The sequence below is a fragment of the Pristiophorus japonicus genome, chromosome 4 (genome assembly GCF_044704955.1).
Source record: "Pristiophorus japonicus isolate sPriJap1 chromosome 4, sPriJap1.hap1, whole genome shotgun sequence".
NCBI classification, from domain to species: Eukaryota; Metazoa; Chordata; class Chondrichthyes; family Pristiophoridae; genus Pristiophorus; species Pristiophorus japonicus.
In genome coordinates, this window is record NC_091980.1 from 251,491,309 (window position 1) to 251,506,020 (window position 14,712).

General features: G+C 43.3%; 2 protein-coding genes across 3 annotated transcripts in view; one reads left to right on the forward strand and one right to left on the reverse strand.

Moving 5' to 3' along the window:
- The window catches only part of zfyve21 (zinc finger, FYVE domain containing 21), a 31,828-nt gene extending 31,123 nt beyond the window's left edge, over positions 1-705 (reverse strand). For both annotated transcript variants that reach the window (XM_070879305.1, XM_070879304.1), the window contains exon 1: positions 560-705. In XM_070879305.1, coding sequence (XP_070735406.1) covers positions 560-685 — 126 coding nt within the window. In that variant the 5' untranslated portion in view covers positions 686-705. The remainder of the gene's footprint in view (positions 1-559) is intronic.
- A 401-nt stretch (positions 706-1,106) lies between these two features.
- Positions 1,107-14,712, forward strand: part of xrcc3 (X-ray repair complementing defective repair in Chinese hamster cells 3) — a 39,450-nt gene continuing 25,844 nt past the window's right edge. The window contains exons 1-3 of the mRNA XM_070879306.1: positions 1,107-1,449; positions 9,394-9,531; positions 13,213-13,425. Of these exons, the coding sequence (XP_070735407.1) occupies positions 1,395-1,449; positions 9,394-9,531; positions 13,213-13,425 (406 nt within the window). The 5' untranslated portion in view covers positions 1,107-1,394. The remainder of the gene's footprint in view (positions 1,450-9,393; positions 9,532-13,212; positions 13,426-14,712) is intronic.

Here is a 14,712-nt window from a genome sequence, read left to right on the forward strand (position 1 = left end):
GGCTGGGAGTACTAGAAACATGGGGTACAAAAACAAGTGTTTATTCGCCAGGTCACTCAGTGCATTGACCATGGAATAAAAACAAACGTATAGTTTTTCATTTAAGATGCAGCCAAAGTACTTAAACTTCAAAAGCTTCAGTTGCTACACTGACACTGTAGTAAACTTCGATAGATGACATTATCTTTCTTTAAAAACCGCCACTATCTATTTCTCACACAGAGCAGTTACTTTGAGAAACGCAGAAACAGACAAATAAACTAGACTTCAAAAACAGGTCCGATACAAGTGATCGACACCTCACCCACTGCAACTGCGTTTGGACTAACCTAACCCCAACAGTTACAGACAAGCCAACACGGCAGACTCTATTCCGTGATGCTTTTGCAGATACACTCCTCGTCGGCTCCATCCACAGCAACACAAAACTACACTGTGGGACGAGACACCCCGGAGCTGCCGAGTACGAAGCTGTTGCCCAGCCCCTACTCCAACACAATACCCGCTAATTAAAACAAGCGGTCAGTACCCCGCTGTAACATTTAGACAGGCCGTTTACCTCTTTATCCGGGACCCACTGAGGCTCATCGAGCGAGAAAGGACTGCAGAAAGCGCCGTTTTCCGGCACCATGCGGAGTCCACTCGGACTACGCACCAATTTCTTTCCTTCGGTTGTAGCCGCCATATTGCCTGGGTGAACCACAGTCCCACCGTCTGCCTAGCGCTATAGCCAATCAATTGCCAGGATCTGTCACTTCAGCCAATCAACTGTCGCAGGTCTTCCACTACGCCCATTGCCTCAGCCAATCAAGTAACTCTATTATGTTAAACGTCTATCAGAAAACGATTATCTTCGCCTATCAGATGTCTCTATGCGCTTCAGAACCCCCTTCATTTTAACCAATTATCGATCAAGTAATCACTATCAACCAATCAGCTATTCAGCCCATTATATCAACCAACCAACTATCACAAGCTTGTTACTCAGCCAATCGTCTTGTGCCTAGTTTAGCCAATGCCAGTGGGGGAGCAGAAACTCTGACAAATCACGATTCTCTGCAGCCAATCGCGTGTATTGTAAAACAGCCTCTTCCCACAGTCCCGAATGTCAAGAGCAGTTTTGATCATTTGCAGGGTGGGAAAGAAGTGCATACAACACAAATAAAATGCTTAAGGAAGAGGAAAAAAAATAACTTATTCAACATAATGCGAATGTAGAACTATCTGAAAGGTTATAATAGACGTTGAGATTGATTTATTAGCCAGATGAACTTGCTTGTTTTCCCTACTGTGTAGTATCGCCGGCCCAGAGCACGCTGTCTGGGGCGGGAAGGGGAGGGTTGCTGTGACCTGTGACCCGGCTCGCGTTCGGACGGTTGGCGCTCGAGCCCAGCATGGAATGGGATCAGTTAGACCTCAATCCTAAAGTGGTGGCTGCTGTTAGGAGAGGTGAGTTTGTAAATGAGTTTTTTTTACATGTTAGAAATTTGAAACGAAAGTGCTTGAAACACTCAGCAGGTCAGGTAACATAAGTCAGAGGAGGTTAGTAATGTTAGAGGTGTGAACTAACTGGAAATTATTACAGAGCAGCATTTTAAAAAGGAACAGAGCAAGGGGGAGGATGATGTCACACAAGAGCAGAATGACCTGTAACGTGTTTAGATAGAAAATAAGAGATGGTTAACTGGCGGAAGGGATATCAACATGAGACAATAGGAAGTTGCATAATCAAATAAATTTAACCCGGGTAACTATAGGTCCATCAGTTTAACATCAGTAATAGGCAAGATGCTTGAAGGAATCATAAGGGATGCAATATATGAATACTTGGATAGGGAGGGACATATTTGGGACAACCAACATGGCTTCATTTTTTTTTAAAAAGACTCTTAAAAATTTAATTGTATTGTTTTGAAGAAGTTACAAAGTTGGTGCATTTGGGAAGCCCAGTAGACATTGTCTACTTAGATTTCCAAAGTGCTTTTGATAAGGTACCGCATAAGAGGCTTCTCTAAGATCGGAGCCTCTGGTATTAGTGGTAATATATTGAGTTGGATACAGAACTGGCTGGCACGACGCAGGCAAAAAGTAGTTATAGATGGATTTGGATATGTTTGGAGACCGGTCACCAGTGATGCCCCACAGGGATCAGTGTTGGGACCATTACTTTTTACTGTTTTTATTAATGATCTGGATTTAGGGGTTGGGGGCACAATTTGCAAATTTGCAGATGATACCAAGATCTGTGCAAGTGTTAGAACTGTAGAAGATGCTCGTCTGCTTTAGGCAGATCTTAAATGTGTTGGGAGATTGGGCTCAAGACTGGAAAATGATTTATAATTTAGATGTGCAGTGTTATGCATGTGGGCAGGGCACATACTCAACATTCATACACCCTTCAGGAAAAGGCATTAAAGATGGTAGAGATAGAAAGCGATTTGGGCATTCTAGTGTGTACATCCTTAAAGGTACATGAGCAATACTGTGCAGCAATAGCTAGAGCAAATAGAATGTTGGGGTGCATCCATAGGACAATTGAGTATAAGACAAGGTGTACTGCTTTGTCCTTGTACAAGACTGTAGTCAGGCCACACTTGGAATACTGTGTCCAGTTTTGGTCTCCTCACATGGTGGGTGATGGTGAGGCTTTGGAAAGAGTGCAGAAGGGCCATTTTACCAAAATTCCCTGGATTCTGAGGAGGTCCCAGCAGATTGGAAAACTGCAAATGTAACACCTCTATTTAAAAAAAGGAGGCAGACAAAAAGCAGGATACTATAGACCTGTTAGCCTAACATCTGTGGTTGGGAAGATGTTGGAGTCCATTATTAAAGAAAAGAAAATAAAATAAAAATTCGGTCAGGCAGAGTCAGCATGGATTTATGAAGGGGAAGTCATGTTTGACAAATTTGCTAGAATTCTTTGAAGATGTAACAAACAGGGTGGATAAAGGGGAACCAGTGGATGTGGTATATTTGGACTTCCAGAAGGCATTTGACAAGATGCCACATTAAAAGGTTACTGCACAAGATAAAAGTTCATGGGGTTGGGGGTAATATATTAGCATAGATAGAGGATTGGCTAACAAACAGAAAACAGAGAGTAGGGATAAATGGTTCATTTTCGGGTTGGCAATCAATAACCACTGGGGTGCTGCAGGGATCCGTGCTAGGACCCCAACTATTTACAATCTATATTAATGACTTGGAGGAAAGGACCGAGTGTAACATAGCCAAGTTTGCTGACGATACAAAGATGGGAGGAAAAGCAATATGTGAGGAGGACACAAAAAATCTGCAAAAGGACATAGACAGGCTAAGTGAGTGGGCAAAAATTTGTCAGATGGAATATAATGTTGGAAAGTGTGAGGTCATGCACTTTGGCAAAAAAAAAATCAAAGAGCAAGTTATTGTTTAAATGGAGAAAGATTGCAAAGTGCTGCAGTACAGTGGGACCTGAGGGTACTTGTGCATGAAACACAAAAGGATAGTATGCAGGTACAGCAAGTGATCAGGAAGGTCAATGGAATCTTGGCCTTTATTGCAAAGGGATGGAGTATAAAAGCAGGGAAGCCTTGCTACAGTTATACAGGGTACTGGTGAGGCCACACCTGGAATACTGCATGCAGTTTTGGTTTCCATATTTAAGAAAGGATATACTTGCTTTGGAGATAGTTCAGAGAAGGTTCACAAGGTTGATTCTGGAGATGAGTGGGTTGACTTATGAGGAAAGGTTGAGTAGGTTGGGCCTCTACTCATTGGAATTCAGAAAAATGAGAGGTGATCTTATCGAAACGTATAAGATTATGAGGGGGCTTGACAGGGTGGATGCAGAGAGGATGTTTCCACTGATGGGGGAGACTAGAACTAGAGGGCATAATCTTAGAATAAGGGGCCGCCCATTTAAAATTGAAATGAGGAGAAATTTCTTCTCTGAGGGTTGTGGGTCTGTGGAATTCGCTGCCTCAGAGAGCTGTGGAAACTGGGTCATTGAATAAATTTAAGACAGAAATAGACAGTTTCTTAAACGATAAGGGAATAAGGGGTTATGGAGAGCGGGTAGGGAAGTGGACCTGAGTCCATGATCGGATCAGCCATGATCGTTTTAAATGGCAGAGCAGGCTCGAGGGGCCGTATGGCCTCCTCCTGTTCCTATTTCTTATGTTCTTATTAGACTAATTCCAAGTCTAGAGCATCTTAGTTATTAAGATAGGCTAAATGAGTTGGGACTCTATACCTTTAGAGCTAAGTAGACTTAAAGGGCATCTGATTGAGATTTATAAGATAACGAAGGGAATATATGGTGTTCCAGCTGACAGTTTATTTCAAGTAAATAGGTTAGGCAGGACCAGGAGTCACAAAGTTAAGTTGTATAGGGCTAGATCTAGGTCAGACGTCAAGGGGTGGTTCTTTTCCCAGAGAATTGTAGACATCTGGAACAAACTGCCGTTTCATGTGGTGGATGCAGACTCACCGAATTCCTTCAAGCGAAAGCTGGATTTGTTTCTGGCTGAGGCAGATTTCACCTTTTAAAGAAGGTACTGCAGGGAATTCAAGGCCAGAGTGATGATCTGGACAAGTTTTGAACATCTAGATGGGTCGGAGAGGAATTTTCCAGATTTTTTTTCCCAAATTGGCCTGTTTTTTTTTACCTTTCCCACGAGATTACCTGGTTTTAGGTGGGGTGGAGTGTATATGTTGTGATACACAAGGTATTGCAATTGTGTGGGTCAGGGTCGATGGACCAGATGATTTTTACCTATCCCGTCATTATTCGCATGTTCGTAATAGACACTGAGTTTGTGAGTAGCTGAAGTAGTGTTGCGTATGTATAATATAAGTGTATATACCCTGTACACTCAATGTACAGTTACATGAGACTACTGGATGTATCTTCACACTGTATACACTATGCTTGTACCACCAGAGGGTGCAACTGATGGAGACCTAGGGGTCACCTGTACACGGCAGGTAACCAGATATAAAAGGGAGTTCACCATGCTGTACCCTCACTCAAAAGCTGTAATAAATGGATTAAGGTCACCACAGTTCAAGTACAATACCTTGCCTTGTGGAGTCATTACTAGAGAGCTTACAGACACAATAACTGGCGACGAGATTACGAATTTCCACGCGAAAAATGGCTAACCTTGGCACCTTTCAACAATTCGCCGATAGAGAAGATTGGGAGGCCTTTGTGGAAAGGCTCAAACACTTTTTCATTGCGAATGACCTGGCGGGAGATCTCCCTCGCTGGCTGATAAGCGCAGAGCTATCCTGCTCAGCAGTTGTGGGCCCACCGTCTATGGCCTCGTCAGGGACTTGCTAGCCCCGGAGAAGACAACAACCAAAACATATGCAGAGCTCGTAACGATGATACAGGAACAGCTCAACCCTGAAAAGAGCATCCTCACAGCCAGACACCCACCGGTGGTCTGAAGGCCAAGAAATTGCAAAATATGCTGCAGGCCTCAGACGATTGGCTACACCGTGTGATTTTGGCGACCACCTCACTGAAGCGCTGCGGGACATCTTCGTTATTGGAATCTGCCATGAGGGCCTTCTCCACAGGCTGCTTTCTGCGGACACCATTGTCACCCAGCAGAAGGCAATTAACGTGAACCAGGCGTTCATGGCCTCGGCCTGCGATTCCAAGCAGATGACTCACCCCCAGGACTCTAACCCGGCAAGTACTGCGAACCGACTGGTGCCTTTTAGAGGCAAGGCTGCTGCAAGCGGTCCCTCTCAAGGTAGAGAGAACAGAACCCCGAGTCCCGCAACTCTGAGTCCGCCACATGGGGCCAACCGGCTAACCCCATGCTGCCGCTGTGGAGAAAATCACAGGCTCACCAGTGCTGCTACAAAGACTATACTTGCAAAGACTGTAACACGAAGGGCCACCTCCAGCGAATGTGCAAGAGAAATTTTACTCACCATGTCGATGAAGAGTTGGCCGATCATCCAGACTCCAGCGATGATGAAGAGGGAGTCCATGAGGCAGCTCAGCTCCACGAAGAGGTGTATGGAGTGTTTACCTGCTCCACCGAGAGTTCTCCATTGAAAATGGAAGTTGAAATCAACGCTGTTCCAGTCACGATGGAGGTGGACATGGGGGCGAGCCAGTCACTGATGAATCAGGCGGCCTTTGAGAAACTCTGGGACAGCCCAATTGAACGACCTAAAATGATCCCGATCCAAGTGAAGCTGCTCACAAACGACACCATCCTAATCATTGGCAGGTGGATGTCCAGGTGTCCATGGCGGCGCGATGCACAAATTACCTTTGTGGATCGTTGCTGGTGATGGTCCAATGCTACTAGGAAGAAGATGGATGAAACAAATCCTTTGGAACTGGGACATCCTCCAGCCTCTGGTGATCGACGTCCTATGCGGCCCTAAATTTGGATCCAGCACAACACCTGAAAAACCAGCCACCCAACTCGACTGCGTGGAGACGACACAGACCACTCAGCCCAACGGCGAGATAATCCAGCTGAAACGATCCAGGCTCCAGTGGCAGGACTCCGGAGGAAGAAAATCGGCGGCGAAGGCAACTTCCCTGTTTCCGTGGCAGAACCTAGGGAGAAAAGGATCACCGCAGCCTACCTTGTGGAGAGAAAGAAGATGGCACCCACACCACGAGGTGAAGCGCCTGAAGTAAAGATGGCGGCGGCCAGACCATGAGGGGCAGCGTTGAGGGAGCAACACGTGATACCGAGCAGCGAATCAGATTGGGGTAAAGATTGCAAGGCCCTTTTAAAGGAGATCGGCAACCCATCACAATTAAAGGGACAGTCCCACTCTTTATACAGCGATGCTGGTGATGCACATGTAAACGATATAATTGACAAATGCAAGTATGTAAATGTAACTAACCATGGTAAGTCGTATGATCACGGTCGGAACCAATGTATTATGACAGTTAATGAAGTAATGATGTGCGATGCCGGGTTCTACATGTACGCCGACAAAACCAAGGGTAACCTCCCATCGGAAGGCTTTCCCGATCATGTAGCCTCCGCCTCCGGAACCAATGTGATGCCCCAGGGAGTGTGGCCACACATACAGGGAGCATACCAGCTGCAGGGCTAGCGATCAGCAGACGGCAAAGGCACCACTACTAGTATCCTGCCCCAGATCGGCTCTCCCTCTCTGGGCACCAAGCCAGTACCGGGAGCAAGAGGCTAGCACCCTCCGGCCCTCCCAACGGGACCTGGGATGACCAGGATCCCACTATCGCAGAAGGACAGCAGGGAGACACTGCAGCCCTCAAAGGAGGACAGGGAGGCCACACATTCCTGTGGCTCTGCCCACCACTAGGCAACGGCAAAGGCCCTGAGACTCAGCCAGGTGAGCGATCCGAGCCCACCCAGCTGAAAGGGGGCGCAGCGCCGCCATCAGATAACCTGGACACAGTCCGGTCAGTCTGGAACTAGCGTCCTCACCCACCTGCACCTACACAACCCAGGGGCAAGACTGTGATATCACATATGTACCTTACCTGTAAAATGTACTTGTTCCACTACTGCAAAACCCAAACAGTCATGTAATGAATCCTATGTTTTTTTTTGTTCTTCTGTACATGTATGCAAATGCAGGTGTTGAGCCACACACATGGTCTATGTATGGGGTGGGGGGAGAAATGGATGTATGTAGCCATGGGGACACATGAATCATACCCAGAACCCACTCAACCCCCACTGCAACCTCTAACCTTCCACTGCTGACCATTTCCCAATGTTGTGGCAATAAGGACTTGGGGGTCAACAGGGAGAGAGCCTAGCCAAAGCATAGACAAGATGTAAGGGCACTCAACTCTCGGGCCAGAGCATACAATGCAAAGGCCAGTGGCACAAGACTTAGGGGAGAGTGATGTTGTTTGAGTGTACAGGGTATATTTATATTATACATAATGTACAGTTACATAAGACTACTGGATGTATCTTCACACTGTATACACTATGCTTGTACCACCAGATGGTGCAACTGGTGGAGACCTAGGGGTCACCTGTATACGACAGGTAACCAGGTAGAAAAGGGAGCTCACCATGCTGTATCCTCACTCAGGAGTTGTAATAAATGGACAGGTCACCACAGTTCAAGTACAATACCTTGCCTCGTGGAGTCATTACTAGAGTGCTTACAGACACAATAGTGGGAGGTCTGACATGAGAAAGGGAAAAGCAGGCAAAGTGGCCAAAGTTGAGGTCTAACGTTATTAAAGTTTATATTGAGGTCAGAGGGGTGCAAAATAGAAAAATACGGTGCTAATTCTCAAGCTTGCACTGAGCTTAACTGGAATAGTGTAGAAGGCAGAAGTCAGAGTGATGGGGAAGATATGTGGTGTGGGACTAATGCAAATACTGTCTTTAGGCAGGAGATGGAAGGGAGAGGCTGGGAGAAGGAATGCGGGATAAATGTCACAATTAGCCAAACAACATTCACCATCCATAAGAAACCGGCTAAGGAAATATTCACTGGTAGCAGTGACAACGATAGCAGTGGTTGGATGTAGGCTGTATGCTGGAATTCCTCATTGCCAGTTGTCACTCCAGAGACTTGAGCACATAAATCTAGGCTGACACTCCAGTGCAGTACTGAGAGAGTGCTGCACTGTCAGAGATGCCGTCTTTAGGATGTGACGTTAAACCGAGACCCCGACTGTTTTCCCAGGTGGATGTAAAAGATCCCATGGCACTATTTCGAAGAAGAGCAGGGGAGTTGTCCCCGGTGTCCTGGCCAATATTTATCCCTCAGCCAACATCACAAAAATAGATTATCTGGTCAATAACATATTGCTGTTTGTGAGAGCTTGCTATGTGCAAATTGGTTGCTGCGTTTCTCACATTACAACAATGACTACACTCCAAAACTACTTTATTTGCTGTAAATCTCTTTGAGACGTCCAGTGGTCGTGAAAGGCACTATATAAATGGTGAAGTTTTTCTTTTGAGTCAGGACATCTGGGGAGATGTTTGAGGTCATGAGGTACTTCACCAGATTGAAGGGAAAAGGAAAATCAGATGGTGAGATAATCTGTAATACTTGAGCAGTTCCCAGTGGCTTGCTTCAAAGGAGCAGGTTGTCTGTCTAATTTTGGTTGGGGATTCACGTATGCAAGTTGATAGACAGTATGCTGTGGGTAAAGATCTGTTACTAGGTATTTTAAAGATCTGTTACTAGGTTTTACACTGAATAGAATGAGTAGAATTTTAAGTTACTTTGATAAAAGAGAATTTACCGCTAGCTACCTGTTATTGTATACAGAATCTGCAACTATTTGGGCATGAGTATTTACCAAATACCAATACAGTAGCAGTTTCCTGTCCAATGTTTCATAGTCATGTGTGTCCTGCAGTGCTCTTTTTTTTAAAATAATTTTTTTCCCCCCCATAGCAAACATCCAATCAATAAAAGATATCTTGAGTCTTTCGGGACCAGATCTGCAGAGACTCACTAAATTGTCCAGTCCTGATGTGCAGTATTTGCATAAAACCGTTGCTGCAGCAATAAAGAGCGATCCGGTGGTAACAGGTGTGTAAAAGATAGAATGCAACCTAAATTGCTGCAGGATTGAAAATCATACACTAACGTAACATTCAAAATAATCGAAGTCCAGTTTTAACAGTAATGAGTACATCTTTGTAAAACTCTGAAATATCAATGCCTTATAATGAACCGTTAAAGTTCTGTGTAATTTAGATGGCTTCAATTAAATATTTTTGATGACACTTTCCGCATAACATTTATGTTGTACATTCTTGAGTGATTATTTTAAGCTTGAACCTTATGATTTATTACATTTAAAAATTGGTAAGCACTAAACTTTATAGAGCTTGGTTGTAATGCAAATATAATTTATGTTCCACATTTTATGAATGTGGAATACAGCAGAGAGTGACAAGCTTGGCTATGAGGTGTTGAGTTTATCTTCATCAGAGAGAAGAAAATTGAGGGGGTTGTGATTTAGGTTTTTGACAATGCTGTGAGACTTGGATAATATTTGTAAATAGAGATAGATTATTATACTGGAAATGTAACCACAAAACCTGGGCAGGCTCGCCTAACTGCTTAGTGGGTAAATGCAGTGTCTCTGTGATATTGAGCCGTATATAAAAGGTTCAATCCATAAACTGCGCTCAAATAGTTAGTCGGTGCAGCAGTTAATGTGCTACAGTGACCCTCTTTGCATTCAAGCAAGGGAGTGGCAAAATCAGCAAGTGCTCCATCCTGATTGTTTTCAAGTGAACGCCTGTGTGGATGTCAGGTGAGAAAAGGGTTTGGCTCAGCCATATATTGACCTTTGTGATTTAGTAGGCTCCTGAAACTCTTCGTGCAGGGTCACACATGAAGAACAATTACTGGATAAGATGCTTGTGGACAGCCAGTGCATGTGAAATTGTACTCCAGCAGAAGTTGGCACAATGGAAGGAAGTAAGAAAATGAGGGAGGAAACAAAACTTGTTAGATAAAACATTTTTTTTTTTAAATTTGTTGCAGAAGTGGATTTGTGGAACAGACACCCAGTAAAAGTAGTTTACTGTTGATGCCATATCGATTAACTCCTTTGTGATTGGGGGTTACAGAGGTTCTTCGAATAGGTATAGACAGAGATCATCAAATACTCCATGGGAGACTTTGGTTCCTGTGCCTCTGAATTCAGAAAGAAGTTGGAGGGAGAGAGAGAAGTGGGCGAATGTCTGTGAAAAGCAGCAAACTGGCTGAATAGAAACATAGAAAATAGATGCAGGAGTAGGCCATTCGGCCCTTCGAGCCTGCATCACCATTCAATAGGATCATGGCTGATCATTCCTTCAGTACCCCTTTCCTGCTTTCTCTCCATACCCCTTGATCCCTTTAGCCGTAAGGGCCATATCTCACTCCCTCTTCAATATATCCAATGAACTGGCATCAACAACTCTGCGGCAGGGAATTCCAAGGTTAACAACTCTCTGAGTGAAGAAGTTTCTCCTCATCTCAGTCCTAAATGGCCTGCCCCTTATCCTAAGACTGTGTCCCCTGGTTCTGGACTTCCCCAACATCGGGAACATTCTTCCCGCATCTAGCTAGTCCCGTCAGAATCTTGTATGTTTCTATGAGATCTCTTCTCATCCTTCTAAACTCCAGTGTATAAAGGCCCAGTTGATCCAGTCTCTCCTCATAGGTCAGTCCAGCCATCCCTGGAATCAGTCTGGCGAACCTTCGCTGCACTCCCTCAATAACCAGAGCGTCCTTCCTCAGGAGACCAAAACTGAACACAATATTCCAGGTGGGGCCTCACCAAGGCCCTGTGCAACTGCTCCGATACTCAAATCCCCTTGCTATGAAGGCCAACATACCATTTGCCTTCTTCACCGCCTGCTGTACCTGCATGCCAACTTTCAATGACTGATGAACCATGACACCCAGGTCTCGCTGCACCTCCCCTTTTTCTAATCTGCCGCCATTCAGATTATATTCTGCCTTCGTGTTTTTGCCCCCAAAGTCGATAACCTCACATTTATCCACATTATACTGCATCTGCCATGTATTTGCCCACTCGCCTAACCTGTCCAAGTCACCCTGCAGCCTCTTAGCGTCCTCCTCACAGCTCACACCACCACCTAATTTAGTGTCATCTGCAAACTTGGAGATATTACACTCAATTCCATCATCTAAATCATTAATATATATTGTAAAGAGCTGGGTTCAGCTGCCATTCTGAAAAGGACCCGTTTATTCCAACTCTCTGCTTCCTGTCTGCCAACCAGTTCTCTATCCACGTCAGTACATTACCCCCAATCCCATGAGCTTTGATTTTGCATACCAATCTCTTGTGTGGGACCTTGTCAAAAGCCTTTTGAAAGTCCAAATACACCACATCCACTGGTTCTCCCTTGTCTACTCTACTAGTTACATCCTCAAAAAATTCCAGAAGATTTGTCAAGCATGATTTCCCTTTCATAAATCCATGCTGACTTGGACCAATCCTATCACTGCTTTCCAAATGCGCTGCTATTTCATCCTTAATAATTGATTCCAACATTTTCCCCACTACTGATGTCAGGCTAACTGGTCTATAATTACCCGTTTTCTCTCCCTCCTTTTTTAAAAAGTGGTGTTACATTAGCTACCCTCCAGTCCATAGGAACTGATCCAGAGTGGATAGACTGTTGGAAAATGATCACCAATACATCCACTATTTCTAGGGCCACTTCCTTAAGTACTCTGGGATGTAGACTATCAGGCCCTGGGGATTTATCGGCCTTCAATCCCGTCAATTTCCCTCACACAATTTCCCGCCTAATAAGGATATTCTTTAGTTCCTCCTTCTCTCTAGACCCTCAGTCCCCTAGTACATCGGAAGGTTATTTGTGTCTTCCTTTTGTGAAGACAGAACTAAAGTACTTGTTCAATTGGTCTGTCATTTCTTTGTTCCCTATTATAAATTCACCCGAATCCGACTGCAAGGGACCTACATTTGTCTTCACAATCTTTTTCTCTTCACATTTTCTAGAAGCTTTTGCAGTCAGTTCTTATGTTTCCGGCAAGCTTCTTCTTGTACTCTATTTTCCCCCTCTTAATCTAACCCTTTGTCCTCCTCTGCTGAATTCCAGTCCTCTGGTTTGTTGCTTTTTGGTGCTAGTGGAGATGTGAGGTTCGATAATTAATCTGGATTATTTATCTTAAACCACGCAGCCAAAAGTTCACTGCATGTTGAAATATTAACAAACTGCACTACAGAGTGGATTATACCTGCAGTTTAGATGTAGTGACTTCCTGATCTCAAGCAAGTTATTTCTTTCTTTATAAATGCAACTTCATTTGTTCTTAAATGTGTGAGTGGGAGATACCAAGGTAAGGAATGTTAGCTGGTGAGTTGATTCTTTAGTCTTGCACACCTTCTAGTGGCAATGTGGAGAGCGACATTAGCCAATACAGTGATTGTCTGCTTTCCTGCCAATTCTCTTGGCTGGATAATAAATGTGATATAAGGCAATATAAGTAACAAGAAAGGGCAAAAGAGGCTTTAAATTTATTAGGGAAAAGAGAATACTAAAATATTGCAATGTATTTGTTGTATATATAGTTTGGAATCCTGTTTCTACTTGTGTATAAATTTAGTCTAACTGTAAATTATGTTTTCAGTTTTTTTTCCAATAAATTAAAAACTGTAATTTTACATGTACCTGCACAATAATACAAGCTTTTTGTTGTACGTTGTTTCTTCCCCAGCCCTCCAGATATACAATGGTGAATGTCCTTTTCCGACCCAGAACCAAAAACTTAGCATGGGTTGCCCAGTACTGGACTTGCTACTTGGAGGTGGAATTCCATTAATGGGAATTACTGAGATTGTTGGTGAGAGTTCAGCAGGGAAGACTCAAATCTGCATGCAGCTCTGTCTGTCTGTACAATACCCATGTAGCTATGGTGGACAAGAAACAGGTAAAACACTGTTTTGGGCATATGGTTTATTTTTCCAATTCAGTCTTCAACGAGTTAGATTATTGGACTATGAAGTAAGGCTAAGGAAGGTAAATCTATTCTCACTGGGGTGTAAAGGATAAAGCGGGGGAGGCGGGAATCTTGGTTCAGAATAAAATAAAATGTTATTTTATATACTTCTTTATTACATCTTCCAAGATATCCAATTAATTGTTTATGAAGTGCAGTTACTGGTGCTATGTAGTCAAACATGATCTCTCTTTTTTTATAGAATATAGGTCTGGCCAGTAATTACTCTATGATTTCAAATTTCTTGCTGGCCTGGAGGCTCCCTACTAGACCACTCCAGTGATGTCAATTATGGGAACTTTCCCAGAGCAGCTCCATTGCACAATGGAATGAACTAACTTCCAATCAGTCTGAGTGCTTCTCCAGGTCATCCGACTACAGAAAATCATGCTACAGATTGCAAATACAGATTTTCCAAGCTGCAATATGGTTTCCAGGATTCGGCAGCCCCAGAGTGGCCCATATGTTTGAAGTCATGTCCTCATCTCATTTGTAATGGAGCTATTCCAGGACCCGCAGGAATGCATCCTGTAATTTGAGTCACTAGAATGAACTATTCAAGGGTCTTCACATTGACAAGAAAATTTACTTTTGGGTTTTTTAAAAATGTTATCTTCTATTAAAGAACCCTCCATAGACTTTTCTTGTCTTTCAAAGACATGATTCATTTTTTAAGTAATGAAGTGTTAATATAGATTTGGAAATGGTTACGTATTAAAGGTGCGACAAGCTAAACTTAAATAATTTCTTCAAGTATAGAGTTAATAAAATGGATTATCACCTAGTATAATGCTGATGACCTGATTAATCATGTGTACAGTGAGTTAAGGAATACGAATTTGAGGTACACAAAAATTGAAAAAAATGGTCAGATTTGTTAAATTTGAATGGCCTTTATTTGTTTTTGTATTCTTGTATTTTTTTAAATATAGATTATGAAGTAAATACTTTATATGATTTAATACTTATCAAAGATAACTTAATTTATATTCAAAGTATGTACTTTAACAATTACCACTTTGATGTTACCAGCCCATAGCTCTTTGGTGGACTGGAGTGCAGGAGTAGAAAATGATTGTGGTGTGAGTGCTACTTAGTTTTTTTTTAATTGATTGCACCAAATATAACCATTTGCGTGAGTTCTACATACCCAAGTCTGAATTCAGAGTGGCAATCTTCCAATTTCTTTTTTCACTCCTTCAGTTTTTGCTTTCATTT